General features: G+C 40.7%; 1 protein-coding gene across 4 annotated transcripts in view; it reads right to left on the reverse strand.

Annotated features, from left to right (window-relative positions):
• The window catches only part of SLC6A2 (solute carrier family 6 member 2), a 108436-nt gene that overhangs the window by 46666 nt on the left and 38560 nt on the right, over positions 1–23210 (reverse strand). For all 4 annotated transcript variants that reach the window (XM_044987053.1, XM_044987056.1, XM_044987054.1 and 1 more), the window contains 3 exons: positions 10948–11086; positions 9429–9563; positions 4773–4876 (listed from right to left, as the gene is read on the reverse strand). In XM_044987053.1, coding sequence (XP_044842988.1) covers positions 4773–4876; positions 9429–9563; positions 10948–11086 — 378 coding nt within the window. The remainder of the gene's footprint in view (positions 1–4772; positions 4877–9428; positions 9564–10947; positions 11087–23210) is intronic.

Here is a 23210-nt window from a genome sequence, read left to right on the forward strand (position 1 = left end):
GACAACCCTCCTTTGAATTCAATAGAGTTATGTACATTTATGTCAAAATTAAATCTGGCCACAGTTGTCAACATTAATTTGGAATGCCAGCCCCATCCTAATGCACATATTTACAACTGGCCATGTGGTTTTGAAGTTCAAAATGTCACTGAACATTTTTTGTTGACATTCCAAATGTTTACAAGAAGAGGAGATTGCTCCTCCCCACCCCCCATTTTGCACTAGCTCTAGCATTTATTTGTGGTGTGTACATTAATGCGAAGAACGTGATCATAATTTGTTAGATATTTCATGAGTCAGAGGCTGGCAATGTTTTCCCCTTTCCTCCCCATTGTTAAATATCAGTAACGGCAAGATTTTATAAACCTCATTGTCTTTTGCAAAGCTGTCATCTTCATAATGAAGCCTGCAAATATATCTCACAGGCTGTTTGCTGTAAACTATTCTGTTCAAATTTTGTCTAGCAAATTTGTCCGTCATAGACTTTTTTTTTTAAGTTTAGCCAGCTCTTCAGTGTAAACTTATGGTAATACGCTCCCCTAGAGCACTGGAGAAAATTCCACCTCAGCGAGATAATTCCCCAGAACTGTGAATATTTGATGTTTAGTGGCATCAGGGAGCCAGTTGCAGCAGGATCGGTCTCCTAGCAACACACTGGGCATAGCTGCCCCTAGCAGGAGCTGCCCTGCCTCATTGACTGTACTTCCTGACTGGAGGGGATGGCAGAGCTAAGCTACCCCTTGGCCGAGTAGTGGCCAGAGTGCTTGACTCTGCTTCCTGTGCCTTTTCTTTCTCCCGCCCAGCCTGTGCCTGCCCATGCCCAGCCTCCTCTTGTGCCCATTTCAGTTCCAGCCCTTCCCCATCCTTGACGTCTTTGGCTCTGACCCCCATCTCAGCTGCCCGACCGTGTCTCCAACTAGCCCATTGGCTCTGGCATTGTTCTTCTGATCCTGTGTCTGACCCTTGGCTCTGCTCCCATCTACGTCCATGGCTGTCCTTTGACACTGATCCTTGACTCCAGTTTGGCTCTGTGCTAAGCCCCAGACCAGGCAACCCCTATGACTCCGACTGATAGGCCCAACTGCTGACATCCTGGTCATGATCCTGACAAGTGGCATAAAGACAAGCCTTGTGGAACAGGTAAGTAATATGATTCATTGGCTTTAGTCATGTCATGAACTCCATTCCACAGAGGATTGTTCAATGCTTTCAGCCTTAAGTATGAAATACTCAGGCTTCATGGGCCCCTGGTTAAAAGGGAACAAACCACAACAGGGTTGTCAAAATAGATCTGTTTTAGAAGTAGATATAATGAGTTCCAGACAATCTACTGTTGGAGAAGACCTTTACAATTGAGGTCCGGTCTCCAGTGTGTGGACACCACTCACACAATAGTGCTTTTGTTAATGACAGGGTTTGCCTTAGCTAGAGTTTCCACCTCTGTCACATTTAATTACCCCACTGCATCCCAGACTTGACTGGATTGCTGTAGAGTAGTGTGTACATAAGAGGAAGGACTAACTCAGACCTATATACTTGTGAAATTCTCTGGAATCCTTTAGGACAAAATTTGCTAAGTATCTGTGAAATATTATGGCCAAGGTCATCATTACCATTTCCCTCAATTACAGAACATTCACATGCAAGTAGCTTTTTCCTTTTGCATGATCAGACCGCACACTTTACCCCTTTAAACTGACAGATTTACATGCAAAATATAGAAGTTGGCAAAATGCTGTGTTGCAATGCTTCAGCACTTCAGACTCTCTGGCTCTGATTTGCCACTGTGTTGCCCCAGGTTTACACCTGCGTAACTATTGATTTCAATGGAGTTCCACTGGCATAAAACAATTGGAGTAATGTGGTGGTGAATCAGGCCTTTTATTTGGAAATACAATGCTAATTTAAATTTGTTTTTTTCCACTTCAGTAAAGCATTGCCAATGTAATAAAGATGTCACTGACATACTCCACACTATTTTACCAAAGAATGGATTCATTTAAGTGTCTATTGTCTTTGAATGGAAGCTTGTTATAGGATTAAAGATAAAACCTAATATTTTAGAAACACTGCAGATCACTCTACAATACAGCAAGAGTGATTCTGGTAAACAACATAAGACAAGTGTAATAAGCTCAGCACAGTTTAATGTAATTTTGGGTATTGCCTGAAGGCATTTTTTTAAAGTTCCAGAGTGTATTTCTTTTTCTGTTTCATGGCAAATTTACTCAGGATACAGAATAAAACAATTATGTAGGAAACGTCTTAAAGCCAGGCTTCCTAGAAATCGGTAAGATTAATGTTAACTTAATTGTAGAATGCAATGATTGCCACTTTGGAGAATAGCTATTATTACAAGTGTCATTTTCACTACAGCATTACCCACATTAATGTCACCTAACATGAAACCCACTTGTGAATCTAAAGTTACAGCGGGCTTGGTCCAAAGCTCATTGAAATCAATTGGAGTCTCTCCGTGGACTTGAAAAGGCTTTGGATCAAGCCCTGTGTTCAGAGAATTGAACAAATTTAACAGATCATTTCAGCAAACTAAAATCTATATGGTCTGCTGTGCTCTTTATAGACTGCTACAGGCGTGTTTGTTAAAGGCAATGTAGGTGCCCATTTTCCTCTTTATGGCAATATATACTACTATATTCCTGCAAATGTTAGATCTTTCTAAACCAGGCTTTCCAGTCAAGTGTCACAGCGTGTCTGTGCAAGCCCTTTTGGTGAGACCCGTGACTAGGCTACTGGCTGAGGCAGGGAATAAGGACTTCATGGGCTTCGTGCCCACTTTCTCCCCTTCTGGGCAGGCTGGTGGAGAAGGGTGGGAAATGGGAAGAGTGTTGGTTCTACCCCATTGCTGCTGAGCTGATGCTCGGTGTGCTGCCTATACCAGCAGCAAGCTGCTACCCGTCTAGAGCAGGGGAAGTGATGTGGTGCTGTGATTGTGACTGAGAGGTCTGTCTCAAACACACTCCTTCTGCGATGGTGTGGCTTATGCACCACTCAGGGCTGTTTCTATAGTCACCACCAAGCCCTTTGCTTCCTAGCTTTTACTAACAGGTATTTTCAAAAGGAGCTACTGTAGGTAACTGTTAGCGCCCAGCCCAGGGCTATCTAACATGCAGTGATGTTCTCTGATGCTTTCTATTATGGGTATTGTCAGTCACTTCAGTTTATTCCTCTGGCTATATTAGAGGAACTCCATTTTTGTTCTCTTTTTGCATTAAAAATATTCTGCATTAAAATCCATATTTTTTAAAAGAATCCTAAATTGGATTTACAAGCAATGCATTATTAAACCTGAATGACATTTTAGAGTTTACTTGTCACTCTTTGTGCTTTTTGCACGTCTCATAGCTAGGGCATTTCAAAGAGACTAGTCAGTCTGGCCCACAAATGCTGACACACACACAAACACTAGGCAAATGAAATGCCCCAGAAGGTGAGTCCTTTAAAGCCAAACTAGCCAAAATAATGGAGTCCTTGGGGAGTCGCTTTAATTAAAATTTGTACCAGAAAAGTATCCCTTTGATTGGTAAAATCCCTTCAAAATTCAAAGTTTTTCAGCTAGTTCCATTCTATAGGTCTTTTCGATAAGGCAGCATAGTAGACACACATAGAACAATTAAAACACATATTCAAACGATTGACATTAAAGTGTAAAGTGACAGTGTTTGTCTCTTACTATCTGTCTGTACAGTGTCTCCCACAATGGACCTCCAGCCCTGGTTGGGACCTCTACGCACAATAGCCCTGATTCAGCAAAGCACATATGCACATGTTGAATTTGAACTATGTGTTTTGCTGAATCAAGGCCTACTGAAAAAAATCATAGGTAATCCCAAAACATAAAATCCCTGTAGGATTTGACTCTAAAACCCTCATTTCTGTTAAATTTGAACAAAGGAAGAAACATCCTCCTGCTTCTCTGGGGTTGTGGACCAATCAGATTTCATTTAATATTCTCTGTTGTCTCTAGTGCTACTTGTGAAAGACAAATATAATTGCAGTTTACACAGCTGTCTAAAGTCTAGAATTAATCCTGTACTTTTGCACAGGAGAGCCAATAACTTTGCAGGTTCTTACTTCCGAACTTCCAGCAAAGAGGTAATTTGGGTGTGTTTGGTTCAAGTTTTGGGTTGGTTCTCACGTGCAAATCCAGAATGCCTATCAATAATAAAATCACAATTAAGTGAATGAAGCACACTGGTGCATATTAGCTTGTAATTATCAGTTCCACTGGCTAAATAAATAATAATAAATAATAGAATATACCTGTTACCTGTATAACATACTATTATATAAAACAGATATATTTTATTATATTATAGGTTTATTATATAGGATAGCATTATATATATATATAAAAAATCAGAAGTAAAAAAAATCCAAAGCTAACATGAAAATAGAGTTCTTGAATTGTGAATATGTATCAAGAAATAAACATATTTCAAATTTCTCAGATACACCTCTACCCCGATATAACGCTGTCCTCGGGAGCCAAAAAATCTTACCGCGTTATAGGTGAAACCGCGTTATGTCAAGCTTGCTTTGATCCGCTGGAACATGCAGCCCCGCCCCCCTGGAGCGCTGCTTTACCGTGTTATATCCAAATTCGTGTTATATTGGATCATGTTATATCAGGGTAGAGATGTATTTTATTGGAACCTTGGTGTCAGAGTGTAAGTAAAGTGAGTCTGAAATCAAAGCTTTTAAAAATCAATTGTCATTATCAAACAGTAATGAGAAATAGACTCTCTTACCTATAACAGTTGTTGTCAAACTTGTTATAACTAGCAAATGCAATTAAAACTCCAAACCCAGCTCCTAAAGAGTAAAATATCTGAGTGGCTGCGTCAATCCATACCTGCAGAAAGAGATGGAAATTATTAGATGTGTTTGCTCAGTTTAAAAGAGAAAAGTTGAGTGACATGACAGAACTGTACTGTTAGAACTAGCTTTGGATATCTATTGAAATAATATCTGATCACTCTCCATGACTATGGAACCCTAAATATTTCCCAGCCCATCAAGAACCAAGGCATGGGATACAGTCAAGGACTGGACTATTTCAACAAAGAGGCAAACTCTAAAGCAATAGCAAAACCTAAGTATGTGCAGAGTGGCATTAGAGGAGAGCTGGTTGCTTATTGAGCTTCCACAGAGTACAGAAACGATTAATTGATTTTTTTGCTGTGCTGTGGCAATACACTTCCCACTAGTGCTGGGTTAATTTGGATTGCACAGTCAGAAATAAAAATAGTTAACAGGCTAGATGTTATGGAATGTTTTCCTTTCCCATAGGAGAGTTTATTGCATGGGGCTGTAATTACAGTTTATATGATGCTTTCTTCCACCAGAGGTCGGAGTCTGATTGACATGCTGTGAATAGGACTTCTAAGAGAGATTCCTTTTCAATTCTCACTCATTTAAAGGGCCAAGAATTATTTTTATGATAGTCATTAAGTCCCACCACTTCATCTATTCAGACTGTATATAGCCCGTGTCCAGAGATAATGCCTGGATTTTAAACTAGGCAGAGGAGTTCAGATGAACTGTTTTATGAAGGTTTTCAAACGTCTCTGCTCTCAAGTGTCACACTGAGAAATCAAAAGCTCACGGCTCATTCTCAAGAGGTTTTGAAGTTAAGGGGAGCTGAGAGTACACAGCACCTCGCAGACTCAGAATGTTTGGGTTTAGCTGAATCTGCCAAATATAGCCGTAGGCTAAAACACCCGTGGGTGTGTGTTGAGCAAAAAAACTCTAGGATGTATTGCTATCAGCTGCTGGTGCTGCTAACACTCCGCATCCCACTTGTTGGAAAAGTTGTACAAAGTCTAAACACAAGGAATTTTTAAAAATAAACTATACTTGGGAATGTCATATTGACCCCCCACCCAAGGTCCTTGTATTGCTTTTTGATAGGTCACTGGCTCTTTGCCACTGTGTGTCCTGCCACTGGATTTGTAGCTGCTTACGCTAGTTCTGTATTTTTGGTCTAATTCAAAAGCACTTAAGTCTCACTGGCTGTAAGATGACTTTAGCACATGCTGTAGAGGGATGGATTTAAGCATGGTCTTAGAGTTAGGCATGTGCTTTTGGGCCTTGCTAAATCTGAACCTTGGATTGAAATAATCCTCTGTGTTAACCCAATTAGCTGCTCTGCGGATCAAGATAAGGAGTAAGCAGCAGAAGACACAAGTCACTTAAAAGTCAAGGTTCCATGCAAAATATTCCTTTTATTAACAAACAGGATGCAACACAGAGACAATGGGGCTGAGTTCGTCTACAATTTACATCAATGTTATTCTACTAATTTCAATAGAGTCACTTCTGACTCATGCCATGATTCAGTTTAACTGTATCCTATAGTATTTAAATTTTTATGTACCATTACCATTACCAAAAATGCTGGGAGGTTGTAGCCAGTCTTGCACTCCAAGCTTCCTTCCTGTTTATATTACTCTAACTTTTGTTCCTACACTTTCTCTTCCATGTATGGACTTTCAATATTACTGCACAATACAGAGAGGAAGGGGAAATACTAAGTGAATCCCCAGACATGATGTAATTTTCAGGAAACTTTTTATGACGTCCAAAGGAGCAAATACCTCCTTCCTGGACTAGAATTCCTGATGGCTCCGTTTTATTAAGCACTCTCTGCTGTTCCTTTTGTGGAACAGAAGTACAGCTGCCATTTACACCGATTTTTAAGTCAATCACTTGCTTTTTGTGCCGTGGAGCCAACAGTATCAAGCTTTGTGCTGCTGGACTTTCAACAAGGAATGCACGTAGGCCCTGTTTCCTTCGGATCCCTTCAAACCAACATTTCTATCTGCATTCTTGATGGGTCTGATCCGGCACAGTGCTGGGGTTGCTGGCAATGGAAGCCTCTCACGAGGTGCTGAACACCTTGCAGTAGTGAGCCTTATAAACTCTTGGCATGAAGGGACCTTATGCCTTTTACATTAGGACTTTTGATCCAGTGGCAGAGCAGATTGTAGAACAGTGCAATTTATCTGTGACTTTTATTTGCTGCTGTTCTTCACAGGGAAAAAATATTCATAAGTCCCAGGCTCTTTCAGAAACACACTGAACTGGTACTCGGGCAGCTGTCAAATCTCCCAGAGGCCCAGTAACAAGGATTAAGCACACAAACACTCAGTAGAGCCAGCAGGGGCCCCAGGCTCCTCAACAGGGGGTTGCAGAAAGAAGAAGGCAACTTGGCTTTCCTCTTCCTTGTAAGTTGTCTTCCATCTCTCATCATCCTGCAAGCATTCTCTCTGTCTGTCTCTTTTATATAAGTAATCTGGAAAACCTGGTCTCAAACAAATATCTTTGTGGCTAGCCAAATAGCAGCTATGTAAACTTAAATCCCCAAAAAGCAATACACAAATATAGTCTGCAAATGTAGAACACAATTTGAGGACCAGACCCTGAGCTGGCGTGAAGTCAGCATAGCTCCATTTACTTCCAGCTGAGGATCTGGCCCTGAATATTTATTGTTTTCCAAACATCACTTAAAATACTAAGGAAAATGAAATCACTCACGCCCCTTCCCCTGTGTTGTGTAGTATACAGTAACAGGTGTGTGTCTGTATAGTCCATTTCTCGTATGATGGGTGTGACATTGCTTTGGTGACAGATGTGGCTCAAGCTGTACTATTTGGATCTGGATTCAAAGCACCCCAAAGTGGAGTGGGTTCAGATTTGAAGATGTGCTGTGCTATACTGCAACCTACTGTCAATGAGGAGCCCTGAACATTGGCTGCTGCACACAGCGGATAAAATTAACATTCCCCCCCACTCCCCCCCCCTCAAAAAAAAAAAAGGAGTGGAGAGGCTGTTTTGATTACAACACATGTAGTAGTCCTGGATTTTGGTACTCAGGCTTCTTATTAACTTTGTCTAGTTTTTCTAACTGTGATGGGCCTCTCTTTAAGTGTTTTCATGCCAGTTTGTTTGTTCTTCTTATGTTTTTCCAGTTTTCTATTTTGTATCTATTTGAAAAGCACTTAACATTTTCAAGTTGGTCTTACCAAGGGGATGCCATTGTTTAAGCACTGGTTCTTTTTTCTCCACTAAGTAGAAAACAAAAAAATGAAAAACAAAAAAAGCCCTGGGATAAAATCTGTTTGTGATCACTAAATTACTGCCCTCCGGGGCTTTGGAAAGGCTGGTAATTTCACAACAAATTTGTGTGAGTTGACTTGCACATCTCTTTAATACTGTGGGCTGAGGGCAGAAGTTATTCTAATATATAGTAGGTTGAATGTTCTCAGGGCGCTAAGGACTATATTGACTACAAATTGAATTCATGTGGGCACATTTGCTTAGGCTGGCTTACAATGTAAGGAAAAGCTATAAACATATGTACTTCAAGTTGCTAATTCCTTACTACTGAAAGTCTCAGTCATTATAAAGTACAATAAAATGGCTTGCACTGGAATGGCCCTGACAAGTAAGGTATTCAGTACCAAACCTCAGTTCAGATACTCACCCAGAATTTCAAGTGCCTATTCAAACTGGTTTCAGAGTAGCAGCCGTGTTAGTCTGTATCCGCAAAAAGAACAGGAGTATTTGTGTCACCTTAAAGACTAACAAATTTATTTTAGCATGAGCTTTCGTGAGCTGCAGCTCACTTCTTCGGATGCATAGAATGGAACACACAGACAGGAGATATTTATACAAATATCTATTGTATAAATATCTCCTGTCTGTGTGTTCCATTCTATGCATCCAAAGAAGTGAGCTGTAGCCCATGAAAGCTTATGCTGAAATAAATTTGTTAGTCTCTAAGGTGCCACAGGTACTCCTGTTCTTTATTCAAACTGGGAAACATAATCCAAAATGATTTTTCCCCCATGAAAATTTTCATTTTCAATTAAAAGCTATTTTCTGTAGACATTATTTTTCAATGGAAAAATTTCAATCTGCTCTGCTCATTATCTTCTACTAGCAACTGCTCAACATAAAGGGCCAGAAAATAACCAGATCTTACCAACTATTTCCCCAGCATGCAGGAGCTCTCAACTGGCACAGAGCCTTTGTACCACCCCATGGCCAGACATAGGTAGGGTGTGTGGTCAAAACATGTACAGTTTCTTAGGGACCACTGGAAGCAGGAATAAGCTGAAGAAGCCCCTAGACTATTCTACCAGCACCAATGCCCAGAATTGTACAGATCCATCCTGATATGGCTCCCTGATGCTCTCCTCACCATCAGAGAGCCAGAAACTCATCACAGTAGAGAAACTAGAGTAATGTTCATGTGCCAACAAACATAAATACATCCTTTTAGAAACTAACACTAATAATTTAATAACAGCTTCCATTTCTATTAACTTGGACAATAGTTAGGAGGTTCTGTGAGTGCTATTATTTCATTATAGGAAGCGAAGATGGAGGAGAGAACTTACCGTAGCTTCTTTTAACCTTCTGAAATCTATGTGAAGGTAAGCATTTATTCCATTGTATGCACCAGGCAATGTGATTCCATGGATTAACAATACAAATAATACAACGTAAGGCAAAGTGGCTGTTATCCACACAACCTGCAGGGGACAAACAGACACCAAATGTTAATTAACCTACTGTTACACAAACAGGAAGTTTTATAAACATACTGGAGAATCCGGCTGTCCCTTTGTTGCATTTGTCTCTTCTGTTCTCTGGAGGACGTCTTGATTGTTTATCATAAGGGACGTTGTCCTAGCACAAAAGAACTGTTAGCTACCGGTCACACAGACTAGGAAAATTCCCACAAGTAAAGATAGGTAGTATGTGAAAGTATGAGATGGGTTAGGCAAGTGAGATTATATGTCAGCAGTGGAATGACTATATTATTAATGGTCATATTAAACTTCTGAGCAAGCTCAGTGTGAATTATTTCCAGAGGTGTAAGTAGACATGAGCAGATATTTGCTGCAAATATCATAGAAATATACAAAGCAACCACAGACAGCAAGAATTCTCAGATGTCTTCCACGGCTAGGATTTCTGGAAGCAAACAATACGTTGAGATTGAGTCATTCACCAGACGTTGTCAAGAAATGTTGCATTTATGCTAATCAATTAAGTAAAATATCAACATGAAAATGAGGAAATGCTGGCATTTACTGAAAATATGTGGCATAAATGGTGGTTTAACGCTATTGTAATTGAAAAGCCAAATAAAGAAAGTCTGTGCATTGAAAGAATAAAGAAAGGCTGTGCATTGGACCACATGATTGAAATTAAACCACGGTATGTGAACATTAGCTGATGAAAACTGTTGAGGTGGTAGCTAATTTATCAAAATCAAAAATATTCTAAGCTTTGGAAGCTAGAAACTCCTTTTCAAACAAGTTAATAGAGTTATGTCAAGGTCTAATGTCTTAATTTCAAAATATCCAAATGGTGTGTAAGTAAATATCCAGGTGGTTTTATTTCAGCTCTTGAGGTACTTCGAAGAATAATTGCTGAAACCTTTGGAAGTGATAAAGTGTTTAAGTTAGAATGGATGTTTATTTAATAAAAGCAAAGGCCCTTAAAAAATACAATGAAAGCTTTAAGCAAGTTTTGCAGAGAACAAGAGACAATCTTTAACCTTTATCCAACGCCAACAGAAGTCAAAGGAAAGACCCATTGACTTTAATGGGCTTTATATCAAGCCACTAATACTGAACTTAAAGTTAAAGTTAAAAAGGTAACAGAATTTTGCAATGCTGGACATCACTGGAGCAAAGATGACATAATTGTTGAGTCATAAAACAGGAGCTGTATTTGAAATGTCCACTCCACTTTGTAGAACAGATATACAGAGATCTACAGCTTTGGTCTAAGTGGCATCCTTAGGTACAATGATTTACAACCCCTATTACCCTCCGCCCCCCAAAAAGTCACTTTCTAAAAAGGACAAAGAACAATATTGAGATACAAGAGCAATATTAACTCTACCTTTCCTGAAGTTTTCACTCCTTTCCACAGACTAAAGAAAAGAATTATTACTACCACCAAGAGGCACAGCGAGAGCTGCCATCGGGGCGAGCCAAGGTCATGGATTCCACCACTTTCATGCAGATGCAGTACGCCTCGTCTAGACAGAAGAGGGTAAGAGAGACAAAAAAACAAACAAAACCACCATCAGGTCATTGCTTAGTACTTCTCATCCTGTGGGCTGCAAGTAGACATGAAAGCTGAATGACAACATCAGTGGCTTCTCTGCTTGATTTAGTTTTTACTAGAGCTGGTCAACATTTTGCATATTTCAATTGACAAAAAAGTTAATATTTTTTAAAATTTTGATTAAACCACAGAAAATAAAATGAATGCGTGGACACCCACACCCCCTTATTCTCCAGCCGGACAGCTGGTTGAAATATTTCAGATTTTGAAATTGATGAAAAAATGTCAATTTTCATATGTATGTGTATACAGTATATTCACCAATATTTTCCCCTCATTTTTGACCAGTTCTAGATTTCACTTAGGCCAATGTCAACTAGAAATCTGGGTCACCACAGCATGAGGAAATGGGAAGTTAAATAATATAACTGTTTTGTTTTGCTAGCTCATCATATCCAATAAAGATTTGTCATAATCTTTTGGCTGGTTCTTCAATTTCAGTCTTAATTGGATGAAAAATGCTTTTAAAAGTATCATGTCACAGTAGGTAGCTGCTCTGTTTTTATTTCATTGTAGGGCCAATAACAAGTAAAGAATGAAAGTGCATGGATCAGTATGTATGTGATGCCCATTCAAGAATCTTCTCTTTTTTAGAAATTAAAAGATGAGCTTTAGTTTATATTTTAAGAACGAGTGCTAAGACCTACAGAAACATTAACAAAATATACAGATAGACTCCTTATGATGCTAAACAAAAAAAAATTCTTCAACCAAATTTAGGGACATAAATAGGTTGGGCTTCTTTAGAATAAACCCACAAAGTCTCACATTTTGAGCAAAGGTTTAAATGAATGGAACCCACCTCAAGTCTTTGATATTCAGAGAAGTTACATCTGATCCTGCCTGCCTTGTTCTCATTGAATATTCATTTCTCCCAAATATTCTTTTGAATTTTTAAACAAATATGCTTCAGTGGTGATTGTTTTCCATGAAAAATCTCACAAATGATCTTACTGATAGGAACATTTGCCAAAAGAGCTATTTCAAATTTGGGTTTATAAGTAGTTGCGTTGGAAGCTTGATTCCAAGAGGTCTGTTCCTTTCATCAGGAAAAAGAATCATAACATGGGGGAGGTGTTCGTTTGTTTGTTTGTTAAACCTCAGCAATTTAATGTTAAGGCAGCTGGGGATCAGTTGGACTAAGGGTATCCTCCTAACCATTCTCCCTGTAGCAACTGTAGGGATGAGGAAGGTGACTTCACAGCAGCTGTAGGCCATTTGAGGATTCCCTGACACAGGGTTGAAGCATCTGGGTGGATTCTCCAGGGTTGAAGCATCTGGGTGGATGGCCATTTGGCACTGGGAGAGTAATGCAAAATGACCAGAGTCCATTCCTGGACAGGGACCACTTTCTCCACCAACTGAAGAACAATCCCATATCTCCTCCAACATTGTGCAGATGTGCTTTTGAGCCTGTCATTTAATGTGTTCTGGGGTAACATAAGCCCTACAGACCTATTTAAAATATCATCAGCTTGAGTGACCATAAACAAGAATATTTATTTTCAAGTGATACCTGTCATCACCTGTCTCTCTTCTCAAAGCCTTAATTGATTCGCAACTAATCCAGAAACCTGTCAAAACACAGTATTAATGGAATCAACCATTTATTTGGTGTGTTTTGCCACTAATCTGTCTAAGCAGGTCTACATCTAAAACTACCCAATGGAGGACGGAGTGTGAAACTTGCTGAGAGCGGTACTACTCCCGTTTTATAATATATTTCTCTAACTCCATTAGCAAAACAAGGAAACTGTCAGATTAGTGACAGCCAAAGAGAAAGATGACAAAGGAAGGCAAAAGTCAGAAGATATAGTAAAATAACCAGTGATAGTAATGAAAATCGGTAGACAAAATACTAAGAAAAAGTGATGGAAGATGAAAAACAAAAGAGAGGAAAAACATTACCATATTATTACCGGGGGGCGGGGGAAGAGAAGAGCAATTAGAGAGTAAATAAGGGACTCATTACATTAGGCTGAGCAAGACACAAGAAGAGTTGATAAATCAGTACGACTTTTAGGCTTTGTAATATTGCAGCCTGACCCCAGAACTCAGGGCCAGCGGTATTCAGCTGGAACAGCATGAAAACATGACTGAGGAACCTGCAGATAGGAAAACAAGAATTGCCATACTGGTGCATCTATTCCAGTTTCTTGTCAGGGGTGCAGATGCAAAGGGCCTAATTCTTGTAATTTACACTAAGGCTACTTTACATCACTCTGGCAATGTAAATGGGCCTTAAAGTGGCCAGAAATTACATTTGCACCACCTTTGAGGCGCTTTGCATTGTCAGGGCTATAAACTACTATATAATCAGGCCTGCAGAGTCTTCCTGCCTATCTGCTGAGGTGGGATGGGCAGGGCTCTGTGGGGTTTCAGGCTGGAGGATATTACTGTCAGGGACTTCGCTGTCTCTCTCAGGGAGATTTTATGTTTGCCCTTTTATTGTTATTTTAGAAGCAGCACGTTCGGCAATTTTGTGTCTGGAAAGCAGTTCTCCCCATGGGCAGACTCCTCCTACCTGCCCTGCTCCCTTCAGCTTGCTCTTCCTGGACAGATTTCACTCCCCTACTTCCTCCTGGATGGACTCTTGTTTCCCCTCCCTCATCTGAATCCTTGAATTTCCATCCACGTGAGGACACTCATCTCAACTGAAACCAGAAGACAACTGGCCAGCAGCAGTGAGCTATTTATTACACCCTTCCCATCTGTTCTGCCTCCATAATACAACTAGGTTCTCTCTGATCGCAGATCCTGGATCCCAAGAAGCCAAGATCCGGTCCTGCATTTACACTCACAGCTTTCATTGTCACTTTCCCCATCTGTAAAGGAATAGTGATATTAACCCCTTTGTGAAGTGCTTTGCGATCTATGGATAAAAAGTGCAATATTATAATAGTTAGGTATTTTTATTAGGTCACCTCTGACTTGGGTCCATCATATCCCCTTTGTGAGCTATTTTGAGACCATGTCCTTTATGGAACTGTTGAAGTATTAAAGCATAACAAGGAAACCAAACTCAATAGAAAGAAAACTTCATATCCATATATGAAAATGACTAGATTGTGCATTCAAATATTTTTAAGCCATAGTCTGAGAAAAACACAAAAACGATAGAGTGGTATTGCTCTTTGTAGAACCAAATCCTGTGGAGAGATTCCTCAGTAGCTTATTTGTGTGACTAACTCTTACTGAGAGATTCACAGTGCTGTACTTTGCAAGTATAAGAGATTAGGGTACAAGCAGATCAACTTGAGTATATGAAAATGGAGGCTATGCTTCCAATCCATGTCCAGTGATAATTCCAAGTTCAATTAAAAGGCTTGTTTTGCCATTGTGATGCAGTTTATAGACGACACAGAGACTAAGGGAGTGAAGGAGCAGTACTGGGTCAAAAGGGCCCCGCCCTTCAGCAGCTGTGGAACATGTTCCAAATGGATGAGCTGCTCAGAGGGGGACTCTAACAGTCAAGCAGGGGGAGAGAGTGGAGGAGAGGATGGCTGAAGGGAGGAAGCCAGTTTGCAGCCCTGGGGACAGAACAATCCACAGGAGAAGGGTCTGGACTGGGGGTAAGACCCCAATTGGGCGGGTAAAGGCCTGAGCCTTTTCCCTCCCCCGATGCCTGCTGAGAGTGAATAAATGAACATGGGGAAGAGAGTTGGGGAATGCTGGACCAGCTGAGCTGCTGACACTGATTGGGAACTCCCTGCTAGAGGGGGAGGGGGCAGCAGCCACACACCAAACTGCAGCGAGAGTGGGGGGAAGTAGGAAACAGCCCAAGTGATGCCAGTAAGGTGCACCAGGAAGAGGTGACTGAGACATTCCACATCTCTCCTTTGGGTCCCGGTCTGTAGCGGGATGGAGAGGCAGGGCCCAGGTCCCCCTAATTCACCCCCCTCTTCCATCCGACTGGGAGAACCCTGGAGCACTGGGGAATGACAGGCTACAGCTCAACTGCTGGACCCGCTGACCTCCAGGCAAATTCATCTCCGGACTTTGTGGGTGGAAGGACTGTCGAGCCATGGCCTGCCAGTCTCTGAGTGAAACCAGCTACAGCCATCCTCAATTTTGTAGTTGAAAGGTATTGGTTTGCATTTGTGTTGGACCAGTGGCAGGAATTTTACACACACGTGCACGTACACAATATACAGAAAGGCAGGTTTCAATGGCAAAGTATATCTGTCCTCAGAGCGATTTGTTGATGAATTGATATTTTGGCAAAAAAGTCATTTGTTTTGACAAGCTTGTATTAAAAACAGAAGTATGTTTCTAGCCCTTATATTAGAAAATATAAACTTCTGGATATTAACTGATGCCGTGATGTTTGGAAAACTTTTGACATCTAAATCTGATGAGGACAAGTAGTTTTAGGGTATGTGGGTTATGGTATATAGGCACCTATAGATATGTCTCTTGGATTGCAAGTGGCCCAGTTCCTCCAAAATTGGGACGTTAAAGAGTTGTCAAGTTAGCCTCCCCAAATTTGTGGCACTTAAAATTAGGGGTCTTGCTTTTGAAAATTTGGGCTTAATTTACTTTCCCAGGGTCACAGAGCAATAAGGCCAATAGAAACACCTAACAGAGAGACAGATGGGAATAAACCAAGAGTCCTAGTCCCTACTCTGATCTAGATTAATTTCTTTATCACTTTAATTTTTAAGTTCAGACAACCATCCTGGTTAGAGGATGCTAGAGGGACTTACGGGATATAGTGTATGTCAGTGGTTAGCAACCTATTTACCATTGTGGGCCGCATATACAGCCCTCTGTATGTTATGTGGGCCGCACCCACACTATATATATATATATATATATATATATACATACACACACATATATATATATACACACACACACACATACACACACTACTTGTATGGCCCTCAGGATGTCACATGGGCTGCACATGTGTGTTGATTGGGCCACAAGTGGCCCATGGCTGCAGGTTGAGAATGACTGCCATATGTAAACTACAAAAAGTAAAATTACTGCTCCCTGCTAATGACATTTATAATGCAATTTGCAATGTGTTCATTGTGCCCATTCCTGCAATTGGAAGAGTCACCTGGGTGTGTCCATCAGGTTGTGGTCATAATTTTAAATAATTATTGGTGCTGGTTTCCTTAAATGTGTAATGTATAATGTATACTAGGAAGTACCTACGCAGAGACAGGTAATTTATCAATGGCCCTGGCTGGTATATTATGAACTGCTGGTTGATCTAAATGAAATGGTATTAGGTTCTGATGAATGTTAATCCTGAGCTGATAAATGGCTGCTTTGGGATTTAACTTTTCACAGAGAGAGAATATTAATCCCAAACCACGGAAGTCTTTGCTCTACTTAATGTTGCCATTTAATTATTAATACTGGCCTCCCTTGTTATGTGTACAATGCTTAGGCACATTAAAGTTTACGCTGCACTTTGAAGCAGCTGCTTGTTAAATCTGATTTTTGCACCAACTCTCTTGTGGTTTGCAAATAAAAATAGAACACTCTGGTTTAACCCGTTGGCTGCTCTAATGAATAGCAGATGCACAAAGTGAGGCAAGTTAGCCTATGTCCAAGTTCTTTAGAAGTAAGAAGCAAAGCAGCAAGGGCACGTCAGGAAAATTCATGTGCTCCCATGTATGTATCGTTTGTGGTTGCCAGTGGACTATTCCTTGACTAAGAGTTTTGTAAACTCTTACCATGCAGGTCAGTTAACCAAAGTCCCAATCCTGCAATGAGCTCGCTACAGGTAAACCGATGCTTGCATGGCGACACTCTGATTTCAGTGAGGCTGAATGCAAGTACAGGGGTTTGCCAGTATGGAGCTCATTGCAGGAGCAGGGCCCAGTGCTCTTGACTGCTGCATGATAAGGACATGAACACACACATCCTCATTTTATGGCTAAAGTTTGCTCTAATACTAAGCTGGGGAAAGTCCACATACAGAGACTCTGGCTCAGGTTGTCAAGATTTCAAATCTAGGGAAACTCAACAGGAGCTCTAGAGCTGACTTCAGCTGTTGTAATCCTCTACAGGGCAGTCGCTCAGAGAGCCAGATACTCTTACCAAACCACACAGGGCTTTATTCATGAAAAGTAACACTTTGAATTGCTCCCAGAAGTTAATGGAAAATGAGTATTGCATGCAGGACAGGTGTAATCTATTGCTATTGACTCTTTGCAATATAGCATTGCTTGGAGCCCCACTAGAAACTTAAACTAGCATAGATGTTACGAAGTCCCCTAGTTTCAGGTTTTGCCATAAAATCTACATTCAGAACAGGTTTGCTAAGGCTTGTGAACCCTTCAAACAGAGCTAGCCAAGTATAACAGTTTCCTAAGAATATGCAAGCACATGTAAATGACTTGGTTTGCTTCGTACTCACATTTCGTTTGTGTTCCCCTTTCTATGAGTAGGCATCAAACAAATTTTACTGGTGTGAATTCTTGTGGAAAACAAATATCCCAGCTGTGCATGAGAGTATTTGTGGGAAAGCGATTTTAAATCTGCACGCCACTATTTGTACCAGAAAGGCTTGCACACTCATCCAACCAGAGAAAAGAATCAATAGCATCTGACTTTGACTTATTTGACTGTCTCAAAATGTCTAACATGTTAAAATAGCAAATGTACAATACTCACAGAGAACTGTTCACAGTCAGTTCATGGGCTTATAAACAATTTGCTAAAATATTTCTTGAATGCTTCTGAATAGCTAAGAAACCTGAAGTAACTTGATTATGGCTCATCCGATGGCAGAAGATGGCAAGATTCACTGGATACATTATTCAATATGGGGCCTGATCCAAAACCCACTGAAGTCAATTGGAGTCTTTTCATTGCCTTCAATGGATTTGGAACAGGTCCATGGGCAGGCACACAAAGCTAGAACAAGCTCAGTGTTTGCATGAGTCCCTCTGAAGAGAAACTCCCCAGTGTTACCCAGCCCTAACCTTTGTCAGAAACATCTGGAAATCCCTCCTTTTCAATGACCATTTCAAAGAGGTGATTAAATTAGGGATCCAGAAAAATTATGGACTTTTCTATTTCCTAACCAAACCCTCAGATTTGTATTTTGGATCTGGCTGCAGCAGGAGATCAGGGAAAAACTCTTTAAGAGGTTCAAACATGAACAATGATGTACACACTTATGAACTAGATCTTGTTACCTGCTAAACTGGAATATAACTGAAAGTTGCTGACAACTCCTGCCCTTTTTCAACCTAGCATCATCTAGGATTTTTCTCCTTATGGAACATAATCAACAGAATATCAGACTGTCCCTTTTCATTCATTGTTGGCACTGCTTAAAGAGGTGCCTGGACTCAAGCAATTTTTTTATTTCATAACTGATGCGCCAAGCCCAGAGCTGCCAGGGCTATGAACCGCCAAGCCCAAAGGTGCCGGGAATCAGCCATGGCACAAATTAAGCACTCTGATGTCATTTTATTTATGACCAGAATTGCTGACACTTGCTCTTGAAACAATTTTAAGTGAGATACCTAATTCTGTTCTGTTATATTGAATGGAAGGCTAACAGGATTGTGTTAGTCAACATTCAACAGAGCAAGCCAACACAATTTTAAACAATGTATGCTGAAGAAGTAGAACTCACTGGCAAGAAATTGAGGGCAAGAATTCAGCAGGATTAAAAAAAAGGGTTAGACATTGTGTGTGTGTGTGTGTGATATATATATATATATACACACACACACACATCTGCAGTTACTTAAGAGGATACAAAAATTAAGGGATAAACCCTCATACTTAAGGGATTACATAAACTACTGATTTATGGTGATTAGGAAAAAATTCTCTCCTATAGACAGTTTATGCAATAACTGTCCACACTGGGGTTTGCTGCACCTTCCTCTGAAGCATCTAGTACTGGCCTCTGGCAAGAGGCAGGATACTGGACTATGTGGCCCACTAGGCTGATCTGTTATGACATTTCCTATTAGGAATTACAGTCCAACCCACTAACCATGCAGTTGGCCAACTAAAGTTAAGTCACTTCCATTTTGATTTCTGTGATTACATTCTCAGATGTGGAGTTAATGTGCTGCAGAAAACTGTTACTTTATGCATCATACATCTACATTCATAAGTATAATAGATGTGGACTGTGTTGATTCACGCTTGTTTGAACTTCCATGTGGTTGCTTACCTAGCCATTTTACAATTAATTACTCATATCTGGGCAGCCTTGTATACATTCAGTGAATTTGCTCCCCTGAATGGGGCATAAAAATTTGCTTGTAAAACATGGGGTTTTTTTATTACACAGGAGAAAAGGATTAAAGGCCTGAGAAAATAGCTGTAGCTCAATGCATTGCTGACAGTTTGGTAACAAAACCTTCCAAGGAGCAAGAAGGGAGAGAACAAAGATATAGTATGTCTATATTCAGATAAAATGTTTGAATAAGTAAGATAGGTTTGGGAACAATTTTTATTCCCCTGAGGCACTTTCTTAAGTGGTAACTTTTTTATGACTTATTTTAACAAAGTTAAAGCGGATGAAAGGCAGTTTGCATTCTCCAGGGTGAATTCCAAACCACAGGATAAGGAATTAATTAAAGTGATACATGTCTCTAAAGTAATGTGGGGCTGACATTTTATTCCTAGCTGGATTTCTTTTATGACTTATTATTCCCAGCAGCAGAACATAAGCTGTGAACCCTACCACTCCACTACTGGCATGTGATAGGAAGAATAAAAGAAGAAGATTACATAAACTTATTTGTACATTTAAAATCAGGCAAGATAAGTGTTATGATTTATTTTGACCATCTCTAATGAGGTACTACAGAAGGCCCATTCCCGTAGTCCATGTTCAGGCAAAGTTCCCATTGACGTCAATGGGAATTTTGCCTGTTTGGAGACTGGAGGATTGGAACCAGAATTTGTCTAATGAAACATGGTATTAAGCAGACATAAATGGAGAGTTCAACCAAAATTATCTACTAAACTTGTATTGCCGGGAAATGACATCTTGTGTTTCTGTGCAAACCAATTAACTGTGTGAGCTTCCCCCCACTAAACTAGATTCTCAGGAGATGCATATCAGTTCCAGTTAAGTCAGTGGTGCCTCACGGCTCTGGAACTTACCCCAGTTAAAATAGGACCTCCCCTCTTCCCCCGGAGCCATTCTACCATACTAGGGGTGCTGGAGTACAGCTCTCTGACCTCAGCCCCTGGAATGCCCCATTGCTGGGAGGAGCCAAGAGCAGAAGGTATACAGACAGCTCTGTCAGTCGTATGACTGCAGGGTTCCCCTACTCCAGATCTCCAGCTAGTTATTTAAGCCAGCTTTGTTGCTAAGCATACATGCAACACAAGCATGTAGGGGCAAAATTAGAAAGGCCAAGGAAAGATTAAACTAATTAGAGACAAAGGGTAAGAAGAAAACATTCTACAAATACATTAGAAGCAAGAGGAAGACCAAGGCCACAGTCGGACCATTACTCACAAGGAGGGAAAGACAATAACTGAAAGTGTTGAAATGGTGGAAATGCTAATTGCCCTTTTTTGTTTGTTTATATAAAAAATTTAGTAGCAATTGGTGTCTGACAGTGAATGCCAGTGAAAATGAGGCAGGATCTGAGGCTAAAATAGGGAAAGAACAAATAAAAAATTACTTAGACAAGTTAGATGTCTTCAAGTCACCAGGGCTTGATAAAATGCATCCTAGACTACTCAACAAGCTGACTGGGGAGATATTTGAGCCATTAGCAATTATCTTTGAACATTCTTGGGAGACAGGAGAGATTCCAGAGGACAGGAAGAGGGCAAATATAGTGCCAATCTATAAAAAGGGGGATAAGGACAACCCAGGGAATTACACACCAGTTAGCGTAACTTCAGTACCCAGAAAGATAATGGAGCTAATAATCAAGCAATCCGTTTGCAAACACCTAGAAAATAAGTCAACATGGATTTGTCAAGAACAAATCATTTCAAACCAACCTAATAGCTTTCTTTGTCAAGGTAACAAGCCTTGTGGATGGGGGAAATGGTAGATGTGGCATATCTTGACTTTAGTAAGGCTTTTGATACCATCTTGCATGGCCTCCTCATCAACAAACTAGGGAAATATAACCCTAAATGGGTGCATAACTGCTTGGAAAACCGTTCCCAGAGAGTAGTTATCAGTGGTTCACAGTCAAGTTGGAAGGGCATATTGAGTGGGGTCCTGCAGGGATCAGTTCTGGGTCCAGTTCTGTTCAATATCTTCATCAATGATTTAGATCAGGGGTTCTCTAACTGGGGGTCGGGACCCCTTAGGGGGTCATGAAATTATTACATGGGGGGTCATGAGCGGACAATCTCCACCCCAAACCCTGCTTTGTCTCCAGCATTTATAATGGTGTTAAATATTTTAAAAAGTGTTTTTAATATATGCGGGGGGGTCGTACTCAGAGACTTGCTGTGTGAAAGGGGTCACCAGTAAAAAAGTTTGAGAGCCACTGATTTAGATAATGGCATAGAGAGAGTACACTTATAAAGCTGATAGGGGTTGCAAGTGCTTTGGAGGGTAGGATTAAAATTCAAAATGATCTGGACAAACTGGAGAAATGGCCTGAAGTAAATAGAATGAAATGCAATAAGGACAAATGCAAAATATTCTACTTACGAAGGAACAATCTACTGCACACATAAAAAATGGGAAATGACTGCCTAGGAAGGAGTACTGCAGAAAGGGATCTGGGGTCATGGTGGATCACAAGCTAAATATGAGTCAACAGTGTAACACTGTTTCAAAAAAAGCAAATATCTTTCTGGGATGTATTAGCAGGAATGTTGTAAGCAAGACATAAGTAGTAATTCTTCTGCTCTACCTTGCGCTGATAAGGCTGCAACTGGAATATTGCATCCAGTTCTAGGTGCCACATTTCAGGAAGGATGTGGACAAATTGGAGAAAGTCCAGAGAAGAAGAGCAAACATTATTAAACATCTGGAAAATAGGACTTATGAGGAAAGATTGAAATAATTGGGTTTGTTTAGTCTGGAGAAGCGAAGACAGAGGGGACATGATAACAGTTTTCAAGTACATAAAAGGTTGTTACAAGAAGGAGGGAGAAAAATTGTTCTTAACCTCTGAGGATAGGACAAGAAGCAATAGGCTTAAATTGCAGCAAGGGAGATTTAGGTTGGACATTAGTAAAAAATTCATAATTGTCAGGATAGATAAGCATTGGAATAAATTGCTTAGGGAGTTTGTGGAATCTCCATCACTGGAGGTTTTTAAGAACAAGTTAGACAAACACCTGTCAGGCATGGTTTAGTTACTACTTAGTTCTAGCATGAGTGTAGGGAACTGGGCTGGATGACCTACTGAGGTCCCTTCCAGTTCTATGCTTCTATGATTCTAAGCAGCAGTCAGGGGCAGCTCCAGGCCCCAGCACGCCAAGTGCGTGCTTGGGGTGGCATGCCGCTCCCCGGGAGGGCGGCATGCCTGCGGAGGGTCCGCTGGTCCCGTGGCTTTGGTGGAGCCGTGGACCAGTGGACCCTCCACAGGCACGCCTGCGGGAGTTCCACTGGAGCCACGGGACTGGCGACCGGCAGAGCGCCCCCCGCGGCGTGCCGCCGTGCTTGGGGCGGCAAAATGTCTAGAGCCGCCCCTGGCAGCAGTGGCACAAAAGAGTGTAGAGCTTACACCCAGGTTTGTCCCCTTTATGTGCCAGAACAGCAGCCTCATTAGAGCCTGCTTTAAAAATATGGAGGCTGGATAGGAGTTGTAGCTTTGTTTGTTTATGCTCCGATCACAGAATGGATCTTTGCTTCTTTTCTATTTTCCCCAGTGAGAGTTCAATGTTTCTCATATGACAAACCAAAACACAAAAGGGAGATTGAAACCTCCCACAGCAAAACTATTGCCCTAAATAACTGTTCTTACCATTATCTGTACCACACAGTGGCCAACACAACAAACCTTAAACCACTAAAAGCACTTGGAACCCCTCACAGCTTTATAAATTTACTTCTTAGTAACTACAGGCATTGGGATTTCAAAAACACCCAAGTTTTAGGACTATGAATC

Source organism: Mauremys mutica, chromosome 14 (genome assembly GCF_020497125.1).
Source record: "Mauremys mutica isolate MM-2020 ecotype Southern chromosome 14, ASM2049712v1, whole genome shotgun sequence".
NCBI classification, from domain to species: domain Eukaryota; kingdom Metazoa; phylum Chordata; order Testudines; family Geoemydidae; genus Mauremys; species Mauremys mutica.